We start from the raw sequence: 22,516 nt of genomic DNA on the forward strand, positions 1-22,516 counted from the left end.
AGGCATCCCCGGCCCCATCATCGTCGCCTGGGCTGTCTGCAAGCTGTACTACGAAAACGAGCAGTGAGTATGAGAGCAATCCAGCCCTCCCTGGTCTTTCTGCGGACAACAGGCTTCCCCTTTGACGAGGAAACTGTTCAGCTAAAACGGGCCTTGCATCAGGATAGTGGCCCAGGCCAGAAGATCCTTTCCCCAATTGCCCATTTTGAAAGAAGAAACGCTCCCGGGGCCTCAGAGGGCTTCACGGATTCCTCCAGCTCCTGGAGAAAGGTGGAATAGAAAAATGTACAGTGATTTCAGACCAGTCAAGCCAAGGACACTTCAGAGGCATAATTCATTGGATTCCTCTTTCGCCTTAGGTGTCCGTACGGCTCGCCATAAGATCTAAGTGGATCTTTTGATGCCGTGCCTTTTCTCCGCAAATGTTCTGCAATCAGTTTTCCTTGGGACACTGAGCTGCTTCCCTTGTCACATATCTTTTCTTTTATTAAGAGCTAATAAAATCCTTCTGCTTCAGGTGACTATTACCACTGGGCCAAGATGTCCCTAGGGCCGAACCCCTCTTTGCAGGCAGTACAACTGGCCAGCCCTTTCTTCCCACCAGTCCATTCTGCAGTTGGTCTCTTGAACGCTGACCCTTCGCTGGCATATATCCCTGTCTGGCTGAGGCTCTCCCATTGGGAGCTCCTGGCCATGGCCCCACCGATGTTGCTGGAGACTAACATGACCGGGCAGGAAAGAAAAGGCCCAAGATTTAAGTTCAGCAAAAACCTAGTGGAAAGGTTTACTCCCAGATAATGGCTGCACTGAACCAGGAGAGCTGGAAATAAGTTTTTCAGGGCTCCAGATAGTGGCCAAGGAATAGGTGGTTTGTTCCAGCATGATCTGTCACAAACTGTTCAGGCTTTCCTTCACAGGCTCCATAGACGTGTGTGTGGTTTAGTAAAGGAACAGAATTTGGGCCTTAGGGGTTTCTTAGTGATGGTCCTATGGTGATCACCTAGCCATGTAGGTCAACAGCCTACCTTCTCAAAGAGTCCAAGGGTCTCTCCATCCAAGTTCAGGAGAGCTGTCCAGCAAGATGATGTTGCTTCAGCACTGGCTGGGTTCTGAGCAACTGTATGCACCCGTGTTTCTCAACCTTGGCCACCATAAGATGTCAGGACTTCAACTCCCAGCATGCTGGCTGGGGAATTCTGGGAGTTGAAGTTCACACATCTTAAAGTTGCCACGGTTGGGGAATGCTGGTGTAGACACTTTTGCCACCTTACTGTCTCCTGGATCACCATCCAGTGCAAGAGGCAAGTCTATGGGTGGCAGGATGGGATTCAACTGGGCTGAATTCTTCAAAACTTGTGCCATTCTTGAGCAAAGTCTCTTTCAAGGTGATGGTTTCAGAAGAGTTATCAGTGGGCATAGTCTCTCTTGAACCAGCCCCATGGCCACTGAAAGATAAAAATCCCCCTTCTGTGCCTTATCTATTCCTGGGCTAGTTCTATCACAACGTTGGTGAGATAAAGCTAATTAGTGGGTCTTAAAGCCTTGGGGATGATGACGATGACGATGACACATCCTTCACAATTAGGCTCAGTGATTGAGGCCTCAAGTTTACAGGGATGGGTTCAAGAGGAGGCATCTTTTTGTCGGACTCATGCGTTGTCTCCAGTGAAAAGAAAACAGTGCAGGGTACCATGAAAGCAAAGTCTCATTCACACATGCAGTTGTGACTTGATGATGCTCTGAGCTTCACGGAAGGAATAAACACTCCATCCTGCCCCTTGGGAGTTTGCTGAGGATTGGAATGAAAAAATAATAATTGGGATGGCGCCTTAGATTCTGTAAAGTGCTATAGAAACAACAGCGGAGGTAGGAACAGAATCAAAGCAGCAATCAACGGTGTCTTGCTAAAGAGAGCCAATCCATCAGCTTCTTTCATTCGCATAATTAAGCCGAAAAACAAAATAGATCCCCAGCGTTTCAAAGGCATAACTGTGAATCATTTCTAAAGGAGCACCCCAGCATTCTTATCTTTTATTTGATATATGGGATTTATATTAGCCCGTACATACATGCATACAGGTAGTCCTCAACTCAACATACCACCGTTCATTTAGTGGCCATTCGAAGTTACAACGGTGCTGAAAAAGTGACGACTGGTCCTCACACTTACGACCGTCGTAGCATCCCCACAGTCACATGATCAAAATTAAGGCACTTGGCAACTGGCATGTATTCATGATGGTTGCAGCATCCCAGGGTCACGTGATTGCCATTTGTGACCTTCCCAGCCAGCTTCCAACAAGCAAAGCCAATGGGGGAGGCTGGATTCACTTAATGGCCACCGTGATTTGCTTAACAACCACAGCAAAAAAAAAATCATAAAATCAGCTGTGACTTAATGACTGCCTCACTTAGCGACAGAAGTTCTGGTCCCAATTGTAGTTGTAAGCTGAGAACTACCTGTATATACATACATACATACATACATATGTATCCATCATGCTTTTTCTTGTCAGGGTGAACAGCATTATGCAGAGCATAAAAAAGGAGAAAGAAATAGTCAAAGAAATTAGAGGTAGGAAATAAGAGAGAAGAAAAGACAAATTAACTAACCCTAGCTTAAACTAAGCCCATTTGCTAGGCTTCTCTGTACACTTCTGTGCCCACAAAACATCCTTGCTACCACCATGCCCATCCACTGCTTCATACGTTTCCTTTTTTCCATGATTTCATCAACTCTATCCAACCACAGCGTTCCCCGCCTTGCCCTCCATCTCATCCACTCTTCTTTCGTAAATTGGTTTTGCAATTTCACCATCATTCATTCTCTTTTTATTACCTTAATGAATGGTTCTATTTGCAGATGCTGGTTTGGAAAGGAACCAGGGAAATACATAGATTACATCTATCAAGGACCAGTGATTCTTGTTCTGCTGGTAAGAGGACCTTTAGCTCTGAGATTTTAATTAAGCCGTGTGGAATTTACCCAATATGAAGTTCTTACCTGAGGCTAAGATTATTTGATTTACTGTCAGTGATGCCTTAGCGATTTGGCATTCTAAGTAACGCCGCACCAAATCTGGACCTCAGCCTTTGTGAGAGTTGCCACCCTGTGTGAAAGAAGCAGGCTGTCCTCTTGGCCTCCTTCAGGGAAAAGCCAAAGTCGTAAGGAATTCAGGGGAGGGTGATCACCGTACCGTTCTGATGGTTGGTGGGCCTGTCGTCCCTTCTGCATTACACAAAATCAGCCATTGCGCCGCCTTGGAGCAGGCACAGTGGCACCCTTTTCCAACCTCTTCTGATGACCACATTGCAACACAACGTTGCACGGTCAAGTGATCAGTGGAAGGTCAAGTGCTCAGGAAGAAATAAGAGGAAGCGGTGATTTCTGAAAGTAAGGAAAGTAGACCCATGTGCCACCCTAAAAGTAAGGCGACCCTCTGTGCTACCCAGATGCTTCTTGAAATTTGACACCCACTCCCTGTGTGATCATTGTGCTTCACAGCCCCCCTTTCCTTCCCAGGCATTCTGCAATTGCTGCCACTTTTAGCTCATTTTCCTTCTTATAGGTTGCTGACTTAGTATGTATTAAATTATTAGAAGACATATGCACACACCCATACATACTGTATGCGACACATATGGTAGAATATATGAATATTGTGGCATGTGCATGTCTGTGGATGAATGGATAGATGATACAGAGAGAGAGATACAGCTAGTCCTTGCTTAACAACCACAACTGGGACCGGAATTTAGGTCGCTAAGCAATGCGATCATTAAGAGAATCCAGACCCAATTTTATTACCATTTTTGCAGCAGTCGTTAAGTGAATCACATGGCCGTTAAGTAAACCATGTGGTTGTTAAGCTAATCACACGGCTCCCTATTGATTTTGCCTGTTGGAAGCCAGCTGGGAAGGTAGAAAATGGCGATCAGGTGACCGCGGGACGCTGTGACCTTCATAAACGCATGACGATTGCCAAGTGCCCAAATCATGATTGTGTGACCGCGGGGACAGTACAAGCGTCATAAGTGCGAGGAACGGTTGTAGGTTGTTTTTTTCCAGCGCCATCCTAACTCCAGATGGTCATTAAGTGAGGACTACTAATAGATTTTTGGAAATGGGAAACACATAGAACTCATTCTGCATTTCCTCTCCTGCCCCAGAAAGCTCACCTGGAAAATGCCGATGTCTCTCGGTCTCCCCAGTTCTGTTCAGCCTATCTGAAAACTTGCTTCTTTGTTTGTGCAACATGCTGTTTGAAGGTTTTTTCCTACCTTTTCCCTGCTTGTACTTTATTTCTTATTGCAGAAATAAAAAATCAATAGAACTAAATAGTTTCTATAGGCTGGACTCCTAAGCTGAGTCAAATCAGAAAACCTCTTTTTTTTCCTCTGCTTTCAATAGGAGATTAGCATTCCCTTGCCATATCTGGGTCTGGATACTTGATCTTTAATTAGTGCAGTTGGTTGAGATGGAGCAATGCCCAGGCTTAAATAAAAGGTCAGCAAATAAGCTGCAGAAAAATGAGGCAACTTTTAAAATTGATTGTGTGATAAGCTTTCCTCAAGGATGGAATCTTTGAGCAGAATGTCTCTCCTGCCCATCGGGCTGATCCCAAGGAACCCTGTTTTCTCACCCAAGAAAGGAGTGAAGCAATCCATCTGTCTCAGCACTGTTTTCTTGTTGTGGTGTCCTTTTTTTAAATTCCACTGTACGTTAAAACCGCCTCTGGCTGTCTGAGAGACGGGCTGCAGCCACAGGTCATTCCTTGCATGGAATAAGAATACTTAATTGGCATGCTCGTTACACAGCCCGTCCAGTGAAATTTGGCAGGCCTAGTTAGTGAAGGAATGAAAAAGAAAACTCAAAAGCAGCAGAAAAAGCATTCGGCTTGAAATGACACACCTGATGGAATTCCCTTCGTCCTTTGCGATTCAACCCACAAGAGGAGAGATTAGCGAGGATGGTCTGAAAATGAGGCAGCATCCACCCGGCCCAGAGTTTGTGAGGCTCCACCGGTTGGACCGGGGGACTGCTCTGAAAAAAATTGACCTTTTTTGTTGCTGAATTTCAACAGTATGATGAGTAGAGTGTAGAGCAGTGTTTCTCAGCTTGGCAACTTTAAGATGGGTGGACTTCAACTCCCAGGATTCCCCAGCCATCATGGCTAGCTGGGGAATCCTGGGAGCTGAAGTCCACCCATCTTAAAGTTGCCAAGCTTGAGAAACACTGGTGTAGAGGGAGGGTTTAAGAGTGAAATGGAGATGATTTGCCTCCCCAGAGTACCCTACAGTTATTCCCCATCTTAAACTCTCCCAGAATTGGGCCCATCTCTTCCGGGAAACTCCCTGCATCTCTGGAAGGCCACTGTGCATCCTTCCAGCAGGTTGGACAAGTTAGTTGTACCCTTTCCCTTAACAAGAACGGTCCACCTCTGCTGAAGTCCAAAATTAGCCCTACCACTCAAGTGGTGTCCATGTCTCAGTAATAAATAGCAAGTGGGTCTAGATGGGGAACCCAATCACAACCATCCACTGGATGATGGGATGGGCTAGAGAAGGGGAAGTGAAGCCCCGCCTCCTGAAGCTCCACCTTTTTATTCATCGCTCCTCCAACACTAGAATTGAGTTAAGCTTGGGGTACAAATGCTAATTACTGGTTTCCCTCTTCACCCTAAACTCTGGCTTACTTAACCTTGGATTCTTGGATAAGCCACCAGTGGCTGGGTTCCACACCACACTAAGCCATGAATCATTGTTTACAGAGCACCCTGCAGCATAGCGTAGCAGCTAGTATTGCAAATGTAGAGATGCAGTATGTTTGGATTTTAAAAATGGATTGGGAAAAGTATCAGCTGATTTTTTTTTTAAGAATGCAATGCAAATTATATTGGATTAGAAGATTGCCTTCATGCAATTGCCCAGTGAGGTTGCTGGGTAGAGTCAGCCAATGATATGCAAAACAACTCTACCGAAAACTCACTCATTGACTCAGCCAAGAAAAGATCTTAGCGTGGAACAAGCAAGTTTGAGACCAGATTTCTTAATAGTGGATCCATGGATCTCATCTTCGTGAAGTACACAGGAAGATCTTTATCAAGGGGGTCTTTCTGAGCCACCTTTCTTGATCTGAAAATGACATTTGATTCAGTTCCCTGTGAGACATTGCAGCAGATATTGCTAGCTTCACCTCCTTGTGGCCTTCATCTCCTCCAATTAAGAATGATGCTCCATGAGAGCACCACAATGCAGATTAGATGTAGAAATGGAACATTGACTGCGCTTCTTCCAACCTCCAAAAGAGTCAATCAGGGAAGTATCCTGGCCCCACGATGACTTAATTTACATATTGATGACATCATACCGGCCTTTGCCAAAGATGACTTTTACCCTCTGTCTCTGCTCATTATGCTGGATGCTGATGATGCTGCCTCAGTCTTTGTGTGCTTATGCTGTTTTGTCAGACCAAAATGCTGGAAATCACCCACTCAAAGAGTAAGCAGGTTGTCTTTACTAGGCATTTGCCAATCTTCTTCATACCAGAAAAACTGATTATGTGCCATCAAGACATTTGCAACTCCTGGCAACCACATAGATTTTCTCCATGATGATCTGTCCCCAACTTGGTCCTTCAGGTCTCCCAGTGATGTCCCCATCGCCACTGTAACTGAGTCCATCCCCCTTGCTGCTGGTCGTCCTCTTCTTCTCCTTCCTTCCACCTTTCTCAGCATTAGAGACTTCTCCAGAGAGCTGGGTCTTCACAAAATATGTCCAGAGTAGGATAATTTGAGCCTGGTCCTTTGTGCCTCGAGTGAGAACTCTGGGTTGATTTGTTCAGTGATCCATCAGTTTGTTTTCTTGGCTGTCCACCATATTCTCAGAAGTCTTCTCCAACCCCAAAGTTCATAGGTGTCCATACTCTTCTTCTCCTGCTTCGTTAAAGTCCAACTTTCACTTCCATAGAGGGTCACAGGGAATGCCATGGCTTGCACAGTTCTGATCTGTGTGGGTATAGAACCTGGAAAATTAATAACATCTAAACTGAACAGATGAAGGCCTTCAATTATCTAGGCATATGTTTTCAGTCCAATACATTCTGGAAACTTCCGTCTTCACATCTTAAGCCATGGGCACAGAAAGCTGCTAATGCAATAACCAGATATGGTTGCAGTCAGGGGAATAACTCTGTGCCCACAGCACTTAAATTATTCAAAGCCAAAGAATTAAACCTTCTGCTGGATGGTGCACAAGGCTGGTCATACAAGGATATCTCTGCACTAAAAAGAACCAGTCTAAATTTCTGTGATTTGTGCTCCAGGTTCCTCACTCAGTTGCACATACGTTCTTGCAGTTAGAACTTCCTTGAGACCTGTTTGAAACTGAGTCATACTGACTTAAACAAATACATGGGGGTGGGCCTTTGGCCCAGCTTGTACTGACAGACCCAGCTCCTCTGGAAGGATCAAATGATGTTCGATCCGGTTCAGTGCTGATTTACCCCCCAATCTATATGCTGGGCCTAGACAAAGTCTGGAATGAGGTCAGCCAGAGAACTTTAGATCTTGATGTGCAAATGAATAGAGTTAATGCCTTAGGTAAAGGTAAAGGTTTCCCTTGACATTAAGTCCAGTCGTGTCCAACTCTAGGGGGCGATGCTCATCTCCGTTTCAAAGCCGAAGAGCCGGCGTTTGTCCATAGACACTTCCTCTGAGGTCATGTGGCCGGCATGACTACACGGAACGCTGTTACCTGCCCGCCGAAGCGGTACCTATTAATCGACTCACATTGACATGTTTTCGAACTGCTAGGTTAGCAGGAGCTGGGACTAGCAACAGGAGCTCACCCCGTCACGTGGATTCAAACCGCCGACCTTCCAATCGGCAAGCTCAGCAGCTCAGCGGTTTAACCTGCAGCGCCACCACATCCCTATGTTAATGCCTTACACCTCTGCTTATATGACTATCCTGATCAACCCAAATACTTTTATGACATTCTCCATTCTCATATCTGGAATGTCTGGACACCCTCCCTCATTGGTGCTGATGGTGAGATTTGAAAATATCCTTTACTAAGATCATTTATGTATTGAAAAGGAATCAGTTGCACATGCATCCTTGAATTGCCCCATAGATCATTCTTGGAGGTTGGAGCTGATGTCTAACTGTAAACCACTCAGGGTGGTCCCAATGGGGAACTGTCCCCTTTTACTAAAAGACCAATCTTCTGAAGTTTTTTTTTTTTTTAAGTGGCCAAATGTTGTACATGAGCAATTCCTATTAGACATCCTGGACAAAATTGAGCTTCCTTTCTGTTATGGAGGAAGTTTTCAGGTAGGATGTTTTGTAGTTTGCATTTTTTGATCTCCATTACAGTAGATCACAATTGAGACCGGAATTCTGGTTGCTAAGCAAAGCAGTCATTAAGTGAATCCGACCCAATTTTACAACCTTTATTGCAGCAATCATTAAGCGAATCGCCATGGCCATTAAGCAAACCACATGGTTGTTAAGCAAATCACACAGTTCCCCATTGAATTTGCTTCCCAGAAGCTGGCCGGGAAGGTTGAAAATGATGATCATGTGACCATGGGATGCTGTGACAGCTATAAATGTGAACCAGTTGCCAAGCACCCAACTCATGATCATGTGACCACAGGGACGCGGCGGTCGTACGTGTGAGGACCGGTCACAAATTGGTTTTTCCAGCACTGTCGTAAGGCCGAACCATCACTAAATGAATGGTTGTTAAGCAAGGACTACCTGTACATTCAGGCACAGTGATAGTAAAGTGTTTTTTCAAACCCCTCTACTGGCATAGGCATTTTCATAATGATTATTGGTATTTTCCAGTGAAGTAGGTTTTTAAAAAAATTATATAACGGGCAGTTTTTAAAAAAAACTGACTAATTTTCAGCCTGGTCTTCTAATGAGAATTTTGAAGCATAATTAATAGCACCAGCCCTATGAACTTTTTCCTTAATTATGTTAAAATGTTGATATCCATAAATTTACACGCTCTTGATTGTACTGCTGGAAGGGTTGATACACAGGAACCAGCAGAAAGCTTTAAAAGGCAGAATGTCTGAGAAAGGCCTGGGAATTACTCAGTGTAGTTAAATGCAGCAGATACTGACATTTTGCTGTTTGTTCTCGCATCGTTCACCCCTGAAAGAGCAACCAGTAAATACTAATGGGGATAATTAAATAGGAAGATTTCAGTTTGCGTGAATGGAAGAAGCCAGATGTTAACGTGTCCTGCACTGCATAAACAGGCAACCTGGTACCTTCTAAATGTTTTGGACTATAATTCCCATAAACCCCAGCTGGCACAGTTGGAAGGAGTCAACTTACCTCTCCTTGCTGTAGGGCTTGTTTTTTTTTATCCTTTTTCCCAAAAGCTTCTCACCCTTTTTACCTTTCATTCAGTGGGGTGGAATAGGTTGAGAAAGAGAGCCAAGCCCAAGCACGTTGCTGAATTTCCCTGCGAACTGGAGATTCAAACCTACTTTGAGGGGCATGTGAAATAATATCTTTCTATTTACTGCTCTCATCCTTCCACTCTGTCAGCTCCCTTGCTGGCTCTGAAAAGAGGGGGATGATCATGGCCTCTAGCTGTACTATCAGTTCGCAAAACAGACTTCCGTGCCTCCCAGGTGCCTTTGTCTAGGAAGCCCTAAAGGCATCTTTCTAAAAACGTTTTCTGAAATAGCTCCTTGATTGCAAAGAGCCAGAAGCAAGCTCTAATATTTGTTGCTTCATATTCCGCACTGACTCCCATCTGCTTTTGAAAGATCTTGGGCTGAAGGACACAGCAAGCTCATCAGGAAATAAGCTTCCACTCAAAAGTCATGGCTGGCAATTTTGCCAGCTGCTCTTCCCCTAAGCTTTATTTCTTCATTGTGAAGAGCCAGAGGACAGTCGTGCCCAAAACTGGACATATGGCCCTGTCTGTCTTTTGAAGCATTGGCCCTTTGTCCTTCTAGATTTGAGAAGATTCTCAACCAAGTGCCACCTCTGTTCTCCCTCAGCTGGGCAGCATCAGTGGCAACAGCACCCACCCTCCAATCAAACGCAGTTTCAGTTTCCCACAATGCCACCAGTGTGGAGCCATACCAGCACATCATTACCGGATGACACTACCTTAGGAGGACTATTCAGAAAATGAGGATGGGGCTTCCTGGTTCTTCACAAATCAGGTAGAATTGTAGAGTGGGAAGGATTATCTAGTCCAGCTTTCTCAACTTTTTCACCCTGGAGGAACCCTTGAAAGAATCTTCAGGTCTCAGAGAACTCTTGCATAAAAATGGCAAAAAATACGAAACTTCACAGTACAATTCACTTCTAACCTACACAATCCAGGTTTTACAATTTTCACAACAGCAGCAAAGTGGCAGGCCGGCAGCTTAGTCACAGCAGGACCCAGAGCGACCTCGTGCAGAACCCCAGTTGAGAAAGGCTCATCTAGTCCAACCTTCTGCATTGGGCAGAAAAACCACTTAAACCATCCTTGAAAGTTGGCTCTTTGGCCTCTTCATAAAAGCCTCCAGAGATGTAGACCATTCTACTGTTGTACGGTTTTTACCATCAGGAAGTTTTTCCTTATATGTAAATGAAATCTAAGTAGCTGCAACTTATACCCATTATTTCAGGTCCTAGTTTTCAGGCCATGGAAAAGTTCTTGACCATCTTCCTGTAGCTTCCCTTTAAGTACACGAAAGCAGCTATAATGTCTTCCCTTCATCTTCTTCTCTCCAGACGGAAGAACCCAGGTTCCTTCAGTTGGTCCTCACAGGATAAGCCCTCAAGTCCCTGTACCGTCTTTGTCATCCTCCCCTAAGCCTTCTCTAATCTGCCCAGAATCAGACACAGCACTTCAGGGGCAGCCCATCAGTGGAAGATGGGCTCTGCTGCCAGCCTGAGACCCTGGAGCTGCCCCTAGATACCTACTAATGATGCCAGGCCAACTTGTCACTGATTTATCTGCCTAGAGAAGTCCTTGGAGAGTGATCCTAGATAGCCTGCGTCCATGAGAGCCATACTGGAACCTAGATCAGGACATGAAAGGCAATAGCTATATATCTGGAGGAGGAGGAGGAGGAGGATACCCATCCAATCGTGTCCAAATCTCGGCGATTCTATGGACCAGCTCTCTCCACATTTTCCAATCTTGTACAGCTTCATTTAGTTGTTTTATGCTCTGGATGGTGTTGCCTTTGATAGTGTCTAGCCACCATATTTTTTGGTGGCCTCATTTCCTATTACCGCTGACCATTCCAAGCATAACTGCCTTTTCCAGTGAGTTTGAACGCATGACATGGCTGAAGTAAATAAGGCAGAATCTTGTGATGTTGCCCACCAGTGATATGTCTGGTTTTATACGCTTCAGTGTTTGCTTTGCTGACCAAGGAGCCTTCTCCGACACCACAGCTCGAATGAGTCAGTTCCTCCTGTCTAGTTTTTTCATGGTCCAACTTTTGCAACCATAGGTAGCTATGGGAAACACAACACCGCGGACTAAGCTTCATTTAGTTGCCAGGCATATCTTGTCTCTGAAACTGAATGTAAATTTATTATGCTAGGATGGGGCAGGACAAGGAAGGCTTCTGGACATCTGCAGCTGGTAGAGCCTGCAATGTATAATGGTGATAAATGGTGTCACCTGGAAATGCCCATTTTCTTATCCTCAGAGTAGGTAAAGGTAAAGGTTTCCTTTGACATGAAGTCCAGTCATGTCTGACTCTAGGGGGCGGTGCTCATCTCCGTTTCAAAGCCGAAGAGCCGGCGTTTGTCCGAAGACACTTCCTCCGTGGTCATGTGGCCGGCATGACTAAACGGAATGCTGTTACCTGCCCGCCGAAGCGGTGCCTATTAATCTACTCACATTGGCATGTTTTCGAACTGCTAGGTTGGCAGGAGCTGGGACTAGCAACAGGAGCTCACCCCGTCACGCGGATTAGAACCGCCGACCTTCTGATCGGCAAGCTCAGCAGCTCAGTGGTTTAACCCGCAGCGCCACCGCGTCCCTCTCATCCTCAGAGTAGATCTGTCCAATTAGGTGAAAAATGGATAGCTGGAAGTCCAGCCCTTCATAAACATCCAAAAAGTAACTGGAATTGACTAAAACATGGGAAGAATAGTGATGGGGTTGGCTGAATCAACATTCAGTGCATTCCCTTGTTCAGATTACAAAACCAGGGGGAAATCAGGGTTAAACAGGAGGGGGGAGGGTGTTGGACCAGGAGTGGAGAAACCCAGGTTCTGCTCCCCCTTCAGCCATAGATGCTTCTTGGGAGACTTTGGGCCAGTCTGTCTCTCACCCAACCTACCTCACAGGGTTGTTGTAGTGGGGAAAGATATGCCATCTTGAGCTCCTGAATCAAGGGATCTCAATCTGAATCATTGCAACAGAAGATCTGTGATGTGTGAGTGCATCATAGGCCATTGATCTTAACCTCTGAGTTTCTTCAGATTGTCTTCGACCTCCTTGAAATGTGAACAGTCAGACTGGGCCCATCAACACCACTTCTGTGATCTTCACGTAATTGAAAAGCTGTGCACCACCAGGGCAGAAGTAAGATGAAAGGGTGTACTGATTAATGGAGTTTTTCGGCTTAGAGTGCACTGTGTGTGATACCTTTTGAGTCAGTTTCATTATCTGCCTCACAAGGAAAAGGATGAGGTTCTTGGACTGGTTCATGACCCTTTCTGCTTCTTAGATCCTTCCCTGATGGCTTTGGAGGGCCTGTAAAGGCTCCATCACGCTCATGATTTCTGAGTTTCTTAACTTCTCTGCAGCAAGTAGGGTTTCCTGCAGCCTTAAATGAGGTTCTGGTGAGCCCTTCAGTGAGGGAGCCATCTTTGGACCCTTATAGACCAGGGCCCAATATTTGTATATAACCAAGTTGCTGATGAAAGCAGTAATGGTGGGGCTCCAAGGACTTTTGGAGGAAATGGATTACCTAGATCCTTTTTGGTCTGGATGTAGATGTGGATTTGGCAGTCTCGATTGCCCCGATGATGTATCCCAGGAGAGAGTGTGGGAATGGGACCCTGTTGCAGCTTCTGGGTCTCTCAGGGGCTTTTGATACTATCAACTCTGTCATCCTTGTGGAGCACTGGATGGGCTGTGAGTTGGATGGGTTGCTCTGCAGTAGTTCCACTCTTCTTTGGATGCTTTCAGGAGGTAACACTGAAGGGATCTGCTCAACCTCCTCAGGAATTGTTCTTCAAGCTTCTGTCCTCTCTCCCCTGTTAATTAAGATATCTAGGAGGCTGTTGAGAAGGACCATTCACGGTACTTGCTTGGAGTGTGTGCATCAGGAAATGAGCAACACCCTTATTTGCATACCTGAGTCACTGCAGCCACTCGAAGAAAGAGAAATGCAGGCAGAGGAAGAAATTGTTAGCGTTCTGTGTTTTCAGCTGTTTTGTAATCCTGGAGGACATGGCCTAATTGACTCATTATGGTCAATATCTATCATTCAGCCTACACAAGCTTTAATTAGCCCATTCAATTTTTATGCTGATCTGCAGATACTGAGCCTAAGAAAATAACAGCAGTGGTGCTGGATCAATCAGGATCCATCTTAATCGGGCATTTTCCTTCTTTCAGTGGCCAACCAGATCCTCTGGCATTCTCCCAAGCTGAAGGTGGAAACTTCCCCCTCCCATGTCATTGCTCCCCAGTAGCTGGTATTTTGAGGCAGGCTGCCCCCAACCTGGAGGTGACATGGAGTCTTCAAAACCCCTAGTCCTCAACAGACCTGTCCTCTGCAAATTTATCAACTCCCCCCCTTGGTGAACTATTCAGCCTAGCGAGAACCATTTGCTGGGTCGGGGGCAAAAAGAAAAGGAAAAAGGACAAACACCAGTTTTAAAAAATAACAGGATGAAAAATGGGGTGCAATAGCAGATATCCACATGGTTAGCCTATGAGATATGGAGGGTTGTGTCTGCCCATCCATCCATCCATGTGTCCATCCAAAGAATGCTCTTCTCCCAGTCTAATCATAACACCTTCCCTTTCAGGCTACAGAGGCAAACACTTGCTGGAGTGCAAAGCAAGACCTTTGTGTGTGTGTGCACACCCCCACAACCCCTCCCTTGCTACAGAAGTCCTGGGAAACTTTGCCATGCAACTCCTCTCCCCAACTACCACTGCTAGGCAGACCTGGATGAGTTCTGGATTCTGGGTTAATTAGGAATGCTGCTGCTAGGATCAGTTTCCCCAGCTGCTACGGCTGTAAGGTCTTAATTAACGAAGCGGAGTGGATAAATGATTTCATGGAGGAATCCTGCCATTTGGATGAAGAGCTCTGAGTCTGGAGCTCTTGAAGAATGAAGTGTCTTTCTGGTTTCAACAGTCCAGAGGGAAGTGGCATTATCAGTTCCTAAGATGGTAAGAGTCCTGAGGCTAAATCAGTGTAATGGTATGTGGGAAAGACCTTGGGAGACTGGGCAAAGAGACGCTGCCTAGGGAACAGTCAGTTAAGAGGCAGATGAGCCCACAGCTGCATAATGAGTGGAGAAAGAGGCTCAGAAGGGAGCCTCCCTGGCTTCTCGGGCTGTAAACGAGACAGTGGGAGATTTGTCCTTTCAGACTTGCAAGATTCTGTTATGTAGCCTTACAATAAAGTAGAATTAGCTGATCTGGTTGTGATTGCTATCCGGTTTACCCCATGAGGCCAACCTCAATCTTGCAAGTCTTGAAAGTACAATTCTCCCCACAACCCCATCTCCTGAGAAACTAGGGAGGGTCCCTTCTGAGTCTCTTGCCCCACCCACTCTCCAGCTGTGGGCTAAGCTGTCTCTTATATGATCATTCCCTTGGCAGTGTCTCTTCGCTCCGTCTCCCAAGGTCTGTCCCACATATTATTACAATCAAGCCAAGCATCATTCTAGTCCAGCATTTCTCAAACTTGGCAACTTTAAGTTGTGTGGACTTCAACTCCCAGAATTCCCCAGCCACCCATGCTGGCTGGGGAATTCTGGGAGTTGAAGTCCACACAACTTAGAGTTGCCAAGTTTGAGAAACGCTATCTGGTCCTTCATTTCCCATTCCCTAGTGGGCAACCAGAGGAATTTAGAGACTCACAAATATGTTCAGAAATGTGAGGAATGATCAAATCAAGAGGAACTAGAACCACTTAGTCAAGCTTGTAAGAAAATCCGAGAGCTTTGGGTAAGTAATAGTTGTTGAAAGAAGATTAGGAAGCCGTTAACCAACCAACTGCTGATTCAAGAACAAGCTCTTCTTTTAAAAAAAAATGCCAGTCACGCTCCTGCTATTCGTTGACGCCTACCTACATTTCCCATGTGCAGGTTTTTAAAGTGCAATTGTCTGCACGCTCAGGGGAACACAGTGTGGCCAGGTTTGTCGTGTGTGTGTGTGTGTGTGTGTGTGTGTGTGTGTGTGTGTGTGTGTGAAAGAGAACAAGATGGACACACCACCAGCTGCTACCATGCAGTTTTCTGACAAGCAGGGAAAACTGAGTCTAGGAAGAAACCAATACAGTACTTATAGAAAAATGCAAAACCCCTGCCTTTATCTAGGCTGCCACAGGCTGAAACCCCTAAACTGTCTTCAAAGGCAGCCCCAAGTCAAGTGAACTGCAGGAGTCAAATTGGGAACATCCACAGCACAGATGAATAATAGCCCTCTGCCCTCCACACGTTCAACGCATTCATGTCTCAAAATCCAAATGAACAGGCCTTGATGTTGTCAGAACATCTTGCTACAAAAGGGTCTCAAGCCATCCAGATCTCACGGTGGAAAATAATTTAATTTCAACTTGCACAGGAAAAGTGTCGGATCAGTCTTTCCCATACAGCTAGTCCTCGCTTAACGATCACAATTGGTACTGGAATTTTGGTCACTAAGCGATGTGGTCGTTAAGCGAATCACATGGACATTACCTGAACCACGTGGTCATCAAGCAAATCATGTAGTTCCCCACTGATTTTGCTTGCCGGAAGCCAACTGGGAAGGTTGAAAATGGTGATCAGCTGACCGCGGGACGCTGCAACGGCCATAAGTGTGAGAACCAGTCGCAGGTCGGCTTTTTCGGCACCGTCGTAAGTCCGAACCATTGCTGAACAAATGGTCATTAAGCGAGGACTACCTGTTACACACACATGCACACGAAGATTATTCAGTTGGGTTTTTTCCCTATTGAAGTTCATGGATCAGGTCTTGTCTTTCTCTCTTTCTGCTTCACAGATAAACTTTGTATTCCTGTTTAACATAGTTAGGATTCTAATGACAAAACTGAGAGCTTCAACCACCTCAGAAACCATACAATACAGGTAAGTGGAGTGTTCTTCTACGATTTCCAGAGAGTGGAAAAGACTGGAAACGTGGTTGTGGGCAGGTCAGGTGTGGGAGGTCACAACCCCCATAGATCAGGGCTTGCGTTGTGCATCCTTGAGACTGCCTAGGAGGTTCTCATGCCCAGATGCTGCTGAAGCCACCTTCAAACTGCCCTTCTCCAGTTACCAAGACAAGCTTGTCTCTCAAATCAGAAACGGAATAGGCCGAAAACAAAGCTCAGCAGCTCCTCTCCTCCTGGTAGAATTTATCTCGGGCCTCAGGCAGGAGGTGGGAGTGGAAAAACAGCACCATGAGAAAGAGAACAGCCCCATCTTGACCTTGCTGCCCTTCAGAAGAGGCAGGGAAGGTTTGGGACAGTCTTTCACATTTTTGTTATGATATCCTGCAAAAGTGTTTCTCAACCATGGCCACTTGAAGAGGTGTGGACTTCAACTCCCAGAATTCCCCAGTGGCCAAGGTTGAGAAACACTGCTGTACAGCAATAAAGTAGCATTCCTGGAATCTGCAGGATCTATTTCTTGGCCTGGCCTACTTCTTGACACCTTAGGAATTCATTACCTGCTACTTCCAGCATATTTCACATCATGACATGTAACCCCCCAGAAGACCATGGCTAGCACCAACGCTTTTCTACCTCAAGCCCAGGCAAAGGCACTTCCACGTTTTTAGTGAAATAAATGACGGCATAGTCAGTTGTGGGGGCGGAAGGATCATGTCTCTGGGCTTGGCCAATGATGGGCCAGGTTCCAGCGGTGCGTGATCTTTGACTCGGACGTTTCCCCCATCCCTCTGCTTAACAGGAAGGCGGTCAAAGCCACGTTAGTTCTCCTGCCACTGCTGGGAATTACCTACATGCTGTTTTTTGTCAACCCAGGAGAAGACGATATTTCCCAGATCTTTTTCATCTACTTCAATTCTTTCTTGCAGTCTTTTCAGGTAAGAGGCATGCAAGGGAGGCACCAGGAGCGTCAGGAGGGGTTTCAGGAGATGTTGGGGGACCTTGAGACTGTCTCCAGCTTGGCCGGGGTGCAACATTGCCATAGCTGGTGCTGACCATATGGGCGGCTAAAGAAAAATTCTAACTGATGGTGGCCACAAGAAAGATGCTTTGCAGCCTTTCCCATCCTGGACAGTAATGAACATTCCCAGCTGTTGGGGGGAATGAAATATGCATGAGAGAAAGACCTTCTGGGTGGTGGCACCCAAATTGGGCAACAGCGGGAACAGAGAGGTTTTCTACTGAAAATCGAGTCCAGCAGTTCTACCTACCTATATGCTCTGAATCTTAATATTTCTCCAAAGTCTTAAATAGTGGATCTGTACAGGTAGTCCTTACTTAACGACCATTCATTTAGCAACGGTTCGGACTTACGACGGCACTAAAAGCCTGACTTATGACCGTTGCAGCATGATCGTGATTTGGGCTCTTGGCAACCAGTTCACATTTATGACCTTCCTAGCATCCCACAGTCACATGATCACCATTTTCAACCTTCCCAGCCGGCTTCTGGCAAACCAAATCAATGGGGAACTGCATGATTCGCTTAACGGTGTGGTGATTCACTTAACGACCACCAGAAAAATGGTCATAAAATTGGGTTGGGTTCGCTTAGCGACTGCACTGTTTAGCGACCTAAATCCCAGTCCCAATTGTGGTTGTTAAGCGAGGACTACCTGTAACCATGTCAAGGTATTGTTCAGCATTCATGTCAAAAGCTGGACCTGGGACTTCTGTATGCGAAGCTCTAGGTTATGCTTTCTATCCCTGTCATCTACATTTGAAGTGCATTCCTTGGACAAGGTTCTTGCTTCTGAAATGCAGCCCTTTTAGTAGAGGGTAGAATTGTAACTTAAGAGAATGCATGCCATTTCTCAAGCTGAGCTTCCTCTTATCAGTAGATTGGTGTTTCTCAACCTTGGCAACTTTAAGACATGTGGACTTCAACTCCCAGAATTCCCCAGCCAGCCATGCTTTTTATGGGCTGCGTTTAAAAAAAAACGTAAGGCTGAAGGATCAACTTCATTTGCATTTGCAGGAAGAATGTCGAGGGACGGGCATCTTAATTTTAAAAAGCTTGCACGCAAGTGCACACAACTGCTCTTTTCCTATAAATGCTTTTCTCCTCTTTGGGGTTGGGGTGGGGAATCACCTCTTAACAATTCTCTTCTCTTCTTTCTAGGGTTTTTTTGTCTCTGTGTTTTACTGTTTCTTAAATAGTGAGGTAAGTTGCATTATCCAGTCCCTGTTTTTATTCATCCAAAGGGAATTGTTTGGGGAGAAATGAAAACTGTTCCAAATTGCAACGAACACATTTATTAGATATATTTGTCTCCCAATCACCCCGAGGGGAAGACCTGCAGTTCCCCATGGGGAAGGCTGAAATGAAAGATAAGTGGAAAATAAATTTTTATCCGCTGTAGGAAGGGGTGGATTTCAGTACAGTGGACTTATCCCTATGCCTGCCCCCAAAACCTCATTTGTGGGATTATTCATTTTCTCGCAAAAATCCGATCAGCTTTAAGGAAGTAGTGTTCAGTCCTGCGGACTCTCTGACAAAATGTGATAAATTCCAGATCTGCGCTTCAGAATTGCTTTAAAGGGTGACCCTGATTTGGTGTGAATGTTGTAAGCCAACATGGTGCAAGTGTGCGGTTGAGGGAGAGGTGTCCTCTTGAAATGGCACAGCAGGATCCCATCTAGGCCATGTTGAAGAAAAGTCGGCACAGAATGCATACAGGTAGTCCTCAGGTTACAACGGAAATGGGAACTGCCAGGATTGCCGTCATTAAGCGATGCAGTCATAAAACACGACATCGCATGACCGCATCGCCTAGTGACAGCAATCCTGGCAGTCCCCATTGCCGTCGTAACCCAAGGACCACATGAGTCATTAAGCAGGAAGCAGCAGGAGTGCCAGATAAGGGGCGCCTTCTCAACTTCGGTTGCTGAACAAGTGGTCGCTAAGCGAGGACTGCCTGTATCTGCAGGAAAATCCCAAAACAGGTTAGGGAAATTAGTTGGCTAAGATTGCACAACTTAGGCCAGATTGCAGTATGTACAGTATGTATGTATGTATGTATGGAGAAAGAGGCCCTGAGATACATAGAAATTTCAGTATGCCTTGGTAAACCAGAGTTGGCAAAAGTATGAAAAGGGGAAACTGGTACTGAAGTATTCGCCCGTTTTTCTTAAGGTGATCCTGACTTATTTCCACTTAGGGAAGCCTCCCTGGATCCACCCCACCCCACCACTAACCAGATCCCCTCTTTTTTGGCCCCTCCAGGTACGTTCCGCGGCTAGGAAACGATGGCACCGCTGGCAAGACCATCACTCCCTCCGGGTGCGCGTGGCTCGGGCCATGTCCATCCCCACCTCTCCGACCAGGATTAGCTTTCACAGCATCAAACACACTGCAGCTGTGTGAACGAGCCCAAAGCCACCTCACCTAGCTGGAGAGAGAACATCTGCCTGTTCTCCCCTGTGGTTTTCTCCCTTGCCTTTTTCAACCTATTCCTCCCTCCCGTTTTTAATTCACAGTGAGGCAAAATGGCGATACACCTCTCTGTTTTGATATGATGTTCTTTTTCAGAGGAACAGTGCTTATCATCTTTTTTTTTTTAAAGGAGGGTTGGCCAGGAGCAAAGCTGGAGAGGAGAATCAGCTAGGAATCTTCCCTCGTTGTGCAAAATCCTAGTCCTGTGGCTGGAAAGGATCGCCAAGCAAGGCCATGCAAGGGGAGTGTATGGGGCTGGGTGTCAAGAAAGTCAAGATGGCAGTTAGGAAAGTGCAATTGAAGCCCTACCAATTTTTGCAAAGCAGCGGGGCCTCAATTCTGCAGTTGCAACCACTATTTATTTTTTATTAGATTTATATCCTGCCTTTATTTTGTGCAATTCAAGGCACCATAACCTTCCTTCCTCCTATTTTCCCTACAACAACCCTGTAAGGTAGGTTGGATTGAGGGAGAGGGGCTGGCCCAAAGTCCCCCAGCTGGTTTCATGCCTAAGGCAGGACTAGAACTCACAGCCTCCCAGTTTCTAGCCCAGCTCTAACCACTATACCAAACTCCCATCTCAACTTTTCCCACCACCCGCTGCCCCCAATGCCCCTAGCCAGAACTGGTATAAATCCTCTGTTTTTTTCCCCCTTCTGTTTAATTATTTTGGTGGATCCATTTTAACAAACTAATGACTAACAAGGTTTTGTGGTTTATCCTCTACAGGTAGTCCTCACTTAACAACCATTCATTTAGTGATGGTTCGGACTTACGACGGTGCTGAAAAACTGACTTATAACTGGTCCTCACACTTACAGTCGTCGTTGTGTCCCCACAATCACAGGATCACAATTTGGGTGCTTGGCAACCAGTTTGCATTTATGACCATCTCAGAGTCCCGTGTTCACAAGATTGCTATTTTCTATCTTCCCAGCCAGCTTCTGGCAAGCAAAATCAATGGGGAACTGCATGGTTCACTTAACGACCATGTGGTTCACTTAACGATCACTGCAAAAATGTTGTAAAATCAGGTCAGATTCGCTTAATGACCGCTCTGCTAAGCAACCAAAATTCCAGTCCCCATTGTGGTCGTTAAGTGAGGACTACCTGTATATTTTTCAGGAATGTTGTTTTTTCCCTCCTGGATTAATCACAGCCTATCTTGGTTGCTTTGTGCTTTTGTTAGCACAGACTAGGAACAGATTTAGCATGCAGACTCTGCTCATCTTGGGCTCAAAGGAGCAGAGTGTGTGTCTCAGCTACATGAAAATATATTTTCGTGATTAAAGATTCTGTGTATTCAGTTTCACAGCACAGGAAAAACTATTCTTCAGAAGGTTCCGGCACATATTTACTCAAAAGTCAAGGAAGCAAAAATGATGGGGGATTTAGAGTGGCTGCTCTTTAGACTAAAAGAGAACACCAACTTTTTAGTGGGAGTCAGAGATTAGATTTACAGATTTTGCTAAACCATGGTTTGCCTTAGGTTGTTGAATAAGCCACAGTAGTCTGGTTTACACAACCTGCTAATATAAAAGCTAGCAAGCCAGTTTATGGCTTGGCATGATGTTGAGTGAGAAAAAATATGCCCTAGTGGGGACCTTATGCAGCTTTCTGGGCAGTGTAATGGAAGTGGCTTGTTATGATTTTCCAGTCTTGCCTATATCTCGTGGCTTCCATGGTGGTCTCCCATCCAAATACTAACCAAACCCACTCTAGCTTGGTTCCTGAGATTGGCCAAAGCCAGCTAAATCTATGCTGAATCCAGTTTTAATTCCTAAATTAAAGGCATGCAAACACACATGCACACACTGAATGCTGCTGAGACGTTGTGATTGTTGGTTTATTTTGTGATTGCTTATAGTTACACTCCTGTCACCTATTTACATAATGCAGTGTTGCAGATTATTGCAGTGGACATGATAAGCCCTTAAGAATGTCTTTTTTTTTTAGATTTTTTATCCTGCCTTTATTATTTGTATAAATAACTCAAGGTGGGAAACATACCTAATGCTCCTTCCTCCTCCTATTTTCCCCACAACAACAACCCTGTGAGGTGGGGTGGGCTGAGAGGGAGGGACTGGCCCAAGGTCACCCAGCCGGCTTTCGTGCTTCAGGCGGGACTAGAACTCTCCTACCATGCCTGATTGGCTCTTGGGCTGAGAGGGAGGGACTGGCCCAAGGTCACCCATCCGGCTTTCATGCCTAAGGCGGGACTAGAACTCTCCTACCACGCCTGATTGGCTCTTGGGCTGAGAGAGAGGGACTGGCCCAAGGTCACCCAGCCGGCTTTCATGCCTGAGGCGGGACTAGAACTCACAGCCTCCTGGTTTCTAGCCTGCTGCCTTCAGCACTGCACCAAAGTGGCTCTCATATTTATATTTATATAAATATAAATATATAATAACTAGCTGAAACCTAACTGACTCTAAATAAAAACTTATTTTTATCAGGGGGCCCTTGGTTATCTATTGGGCAGTGGGTCTTAAAATGGAGGTAGTTACCCCCAAGGAGGTAATTGGAGCATATTCTGGGGTTAATGAAGCAATTTGTAATTGCTTGTTTGTGAACAGAGGATCCAGTGTGGGAGTGCGCTGCTGAGATTTTTGTGTGAAACAGCAGTATAGTTTTTTTTGTAAGGGTAATGATGTTATTCGAGACCGGGAAAAGGGGGATTGGGTCAA

At 45.6% G+C, this 22,516-nt stretch overlaps 1 protein-coding gene across 3 annotated transcripts in view; it reads left to right on the plus strand.

The window, feature by feature from the left end:
* Nucleotides 1-19,873, plus strand: part of CRHR2 (corticotropin releasing hormone receptor 2) — an 81,698-nt gene extending 61,825 nt beyond the window's left edge. For all 3 annotated transcript variants that reach the window (XM_063303324.1, XM_063303322.1, XM_063303321.1), the window contains 6 exons: nt 3-63; nt 2,864-2,936; nt 16,225-16,310; nt 17,136-17,271; nt 18,516-18,557; nt 19,620-19,873. In XM_063303324.1, coding sequence (XP_063159394.1) covers nt 3-63; nt 2,864-2,936; nt 16,225-16,310; nt 17,136-17,271; nt 18,516-18,557; nt 19,620-19,760 — 539 coding nt within the window. In that variant the 3' untranslated portion in view covers nt 19,761-19,873. The remainder of the gene's footprint in view (nt 1-2; nt 64-2,863; nt 2,937-16,224; nt 16,311-17,135; nt 17,272-18,515; nt 18,558-19,619) is intronic.
* The last annotated feature ends 2,643 nt before the right edge of the window (nt 19,874-22,516 follow it).

Source organism: Candoia aspera, chromosome 4 (genome assembly GCF_035149785.1).
Source record: "Candoia aspera isolate rCanAsp1 chromosome 4, rCanAsp1.hap2, whole genome shotgun sequence".
Taxonomy (NCBI): Eukaryota; Metazoa; Chordata; class Lepidosauria; order Squamata; family Boidae; genus Candoia; species Candoia aspera.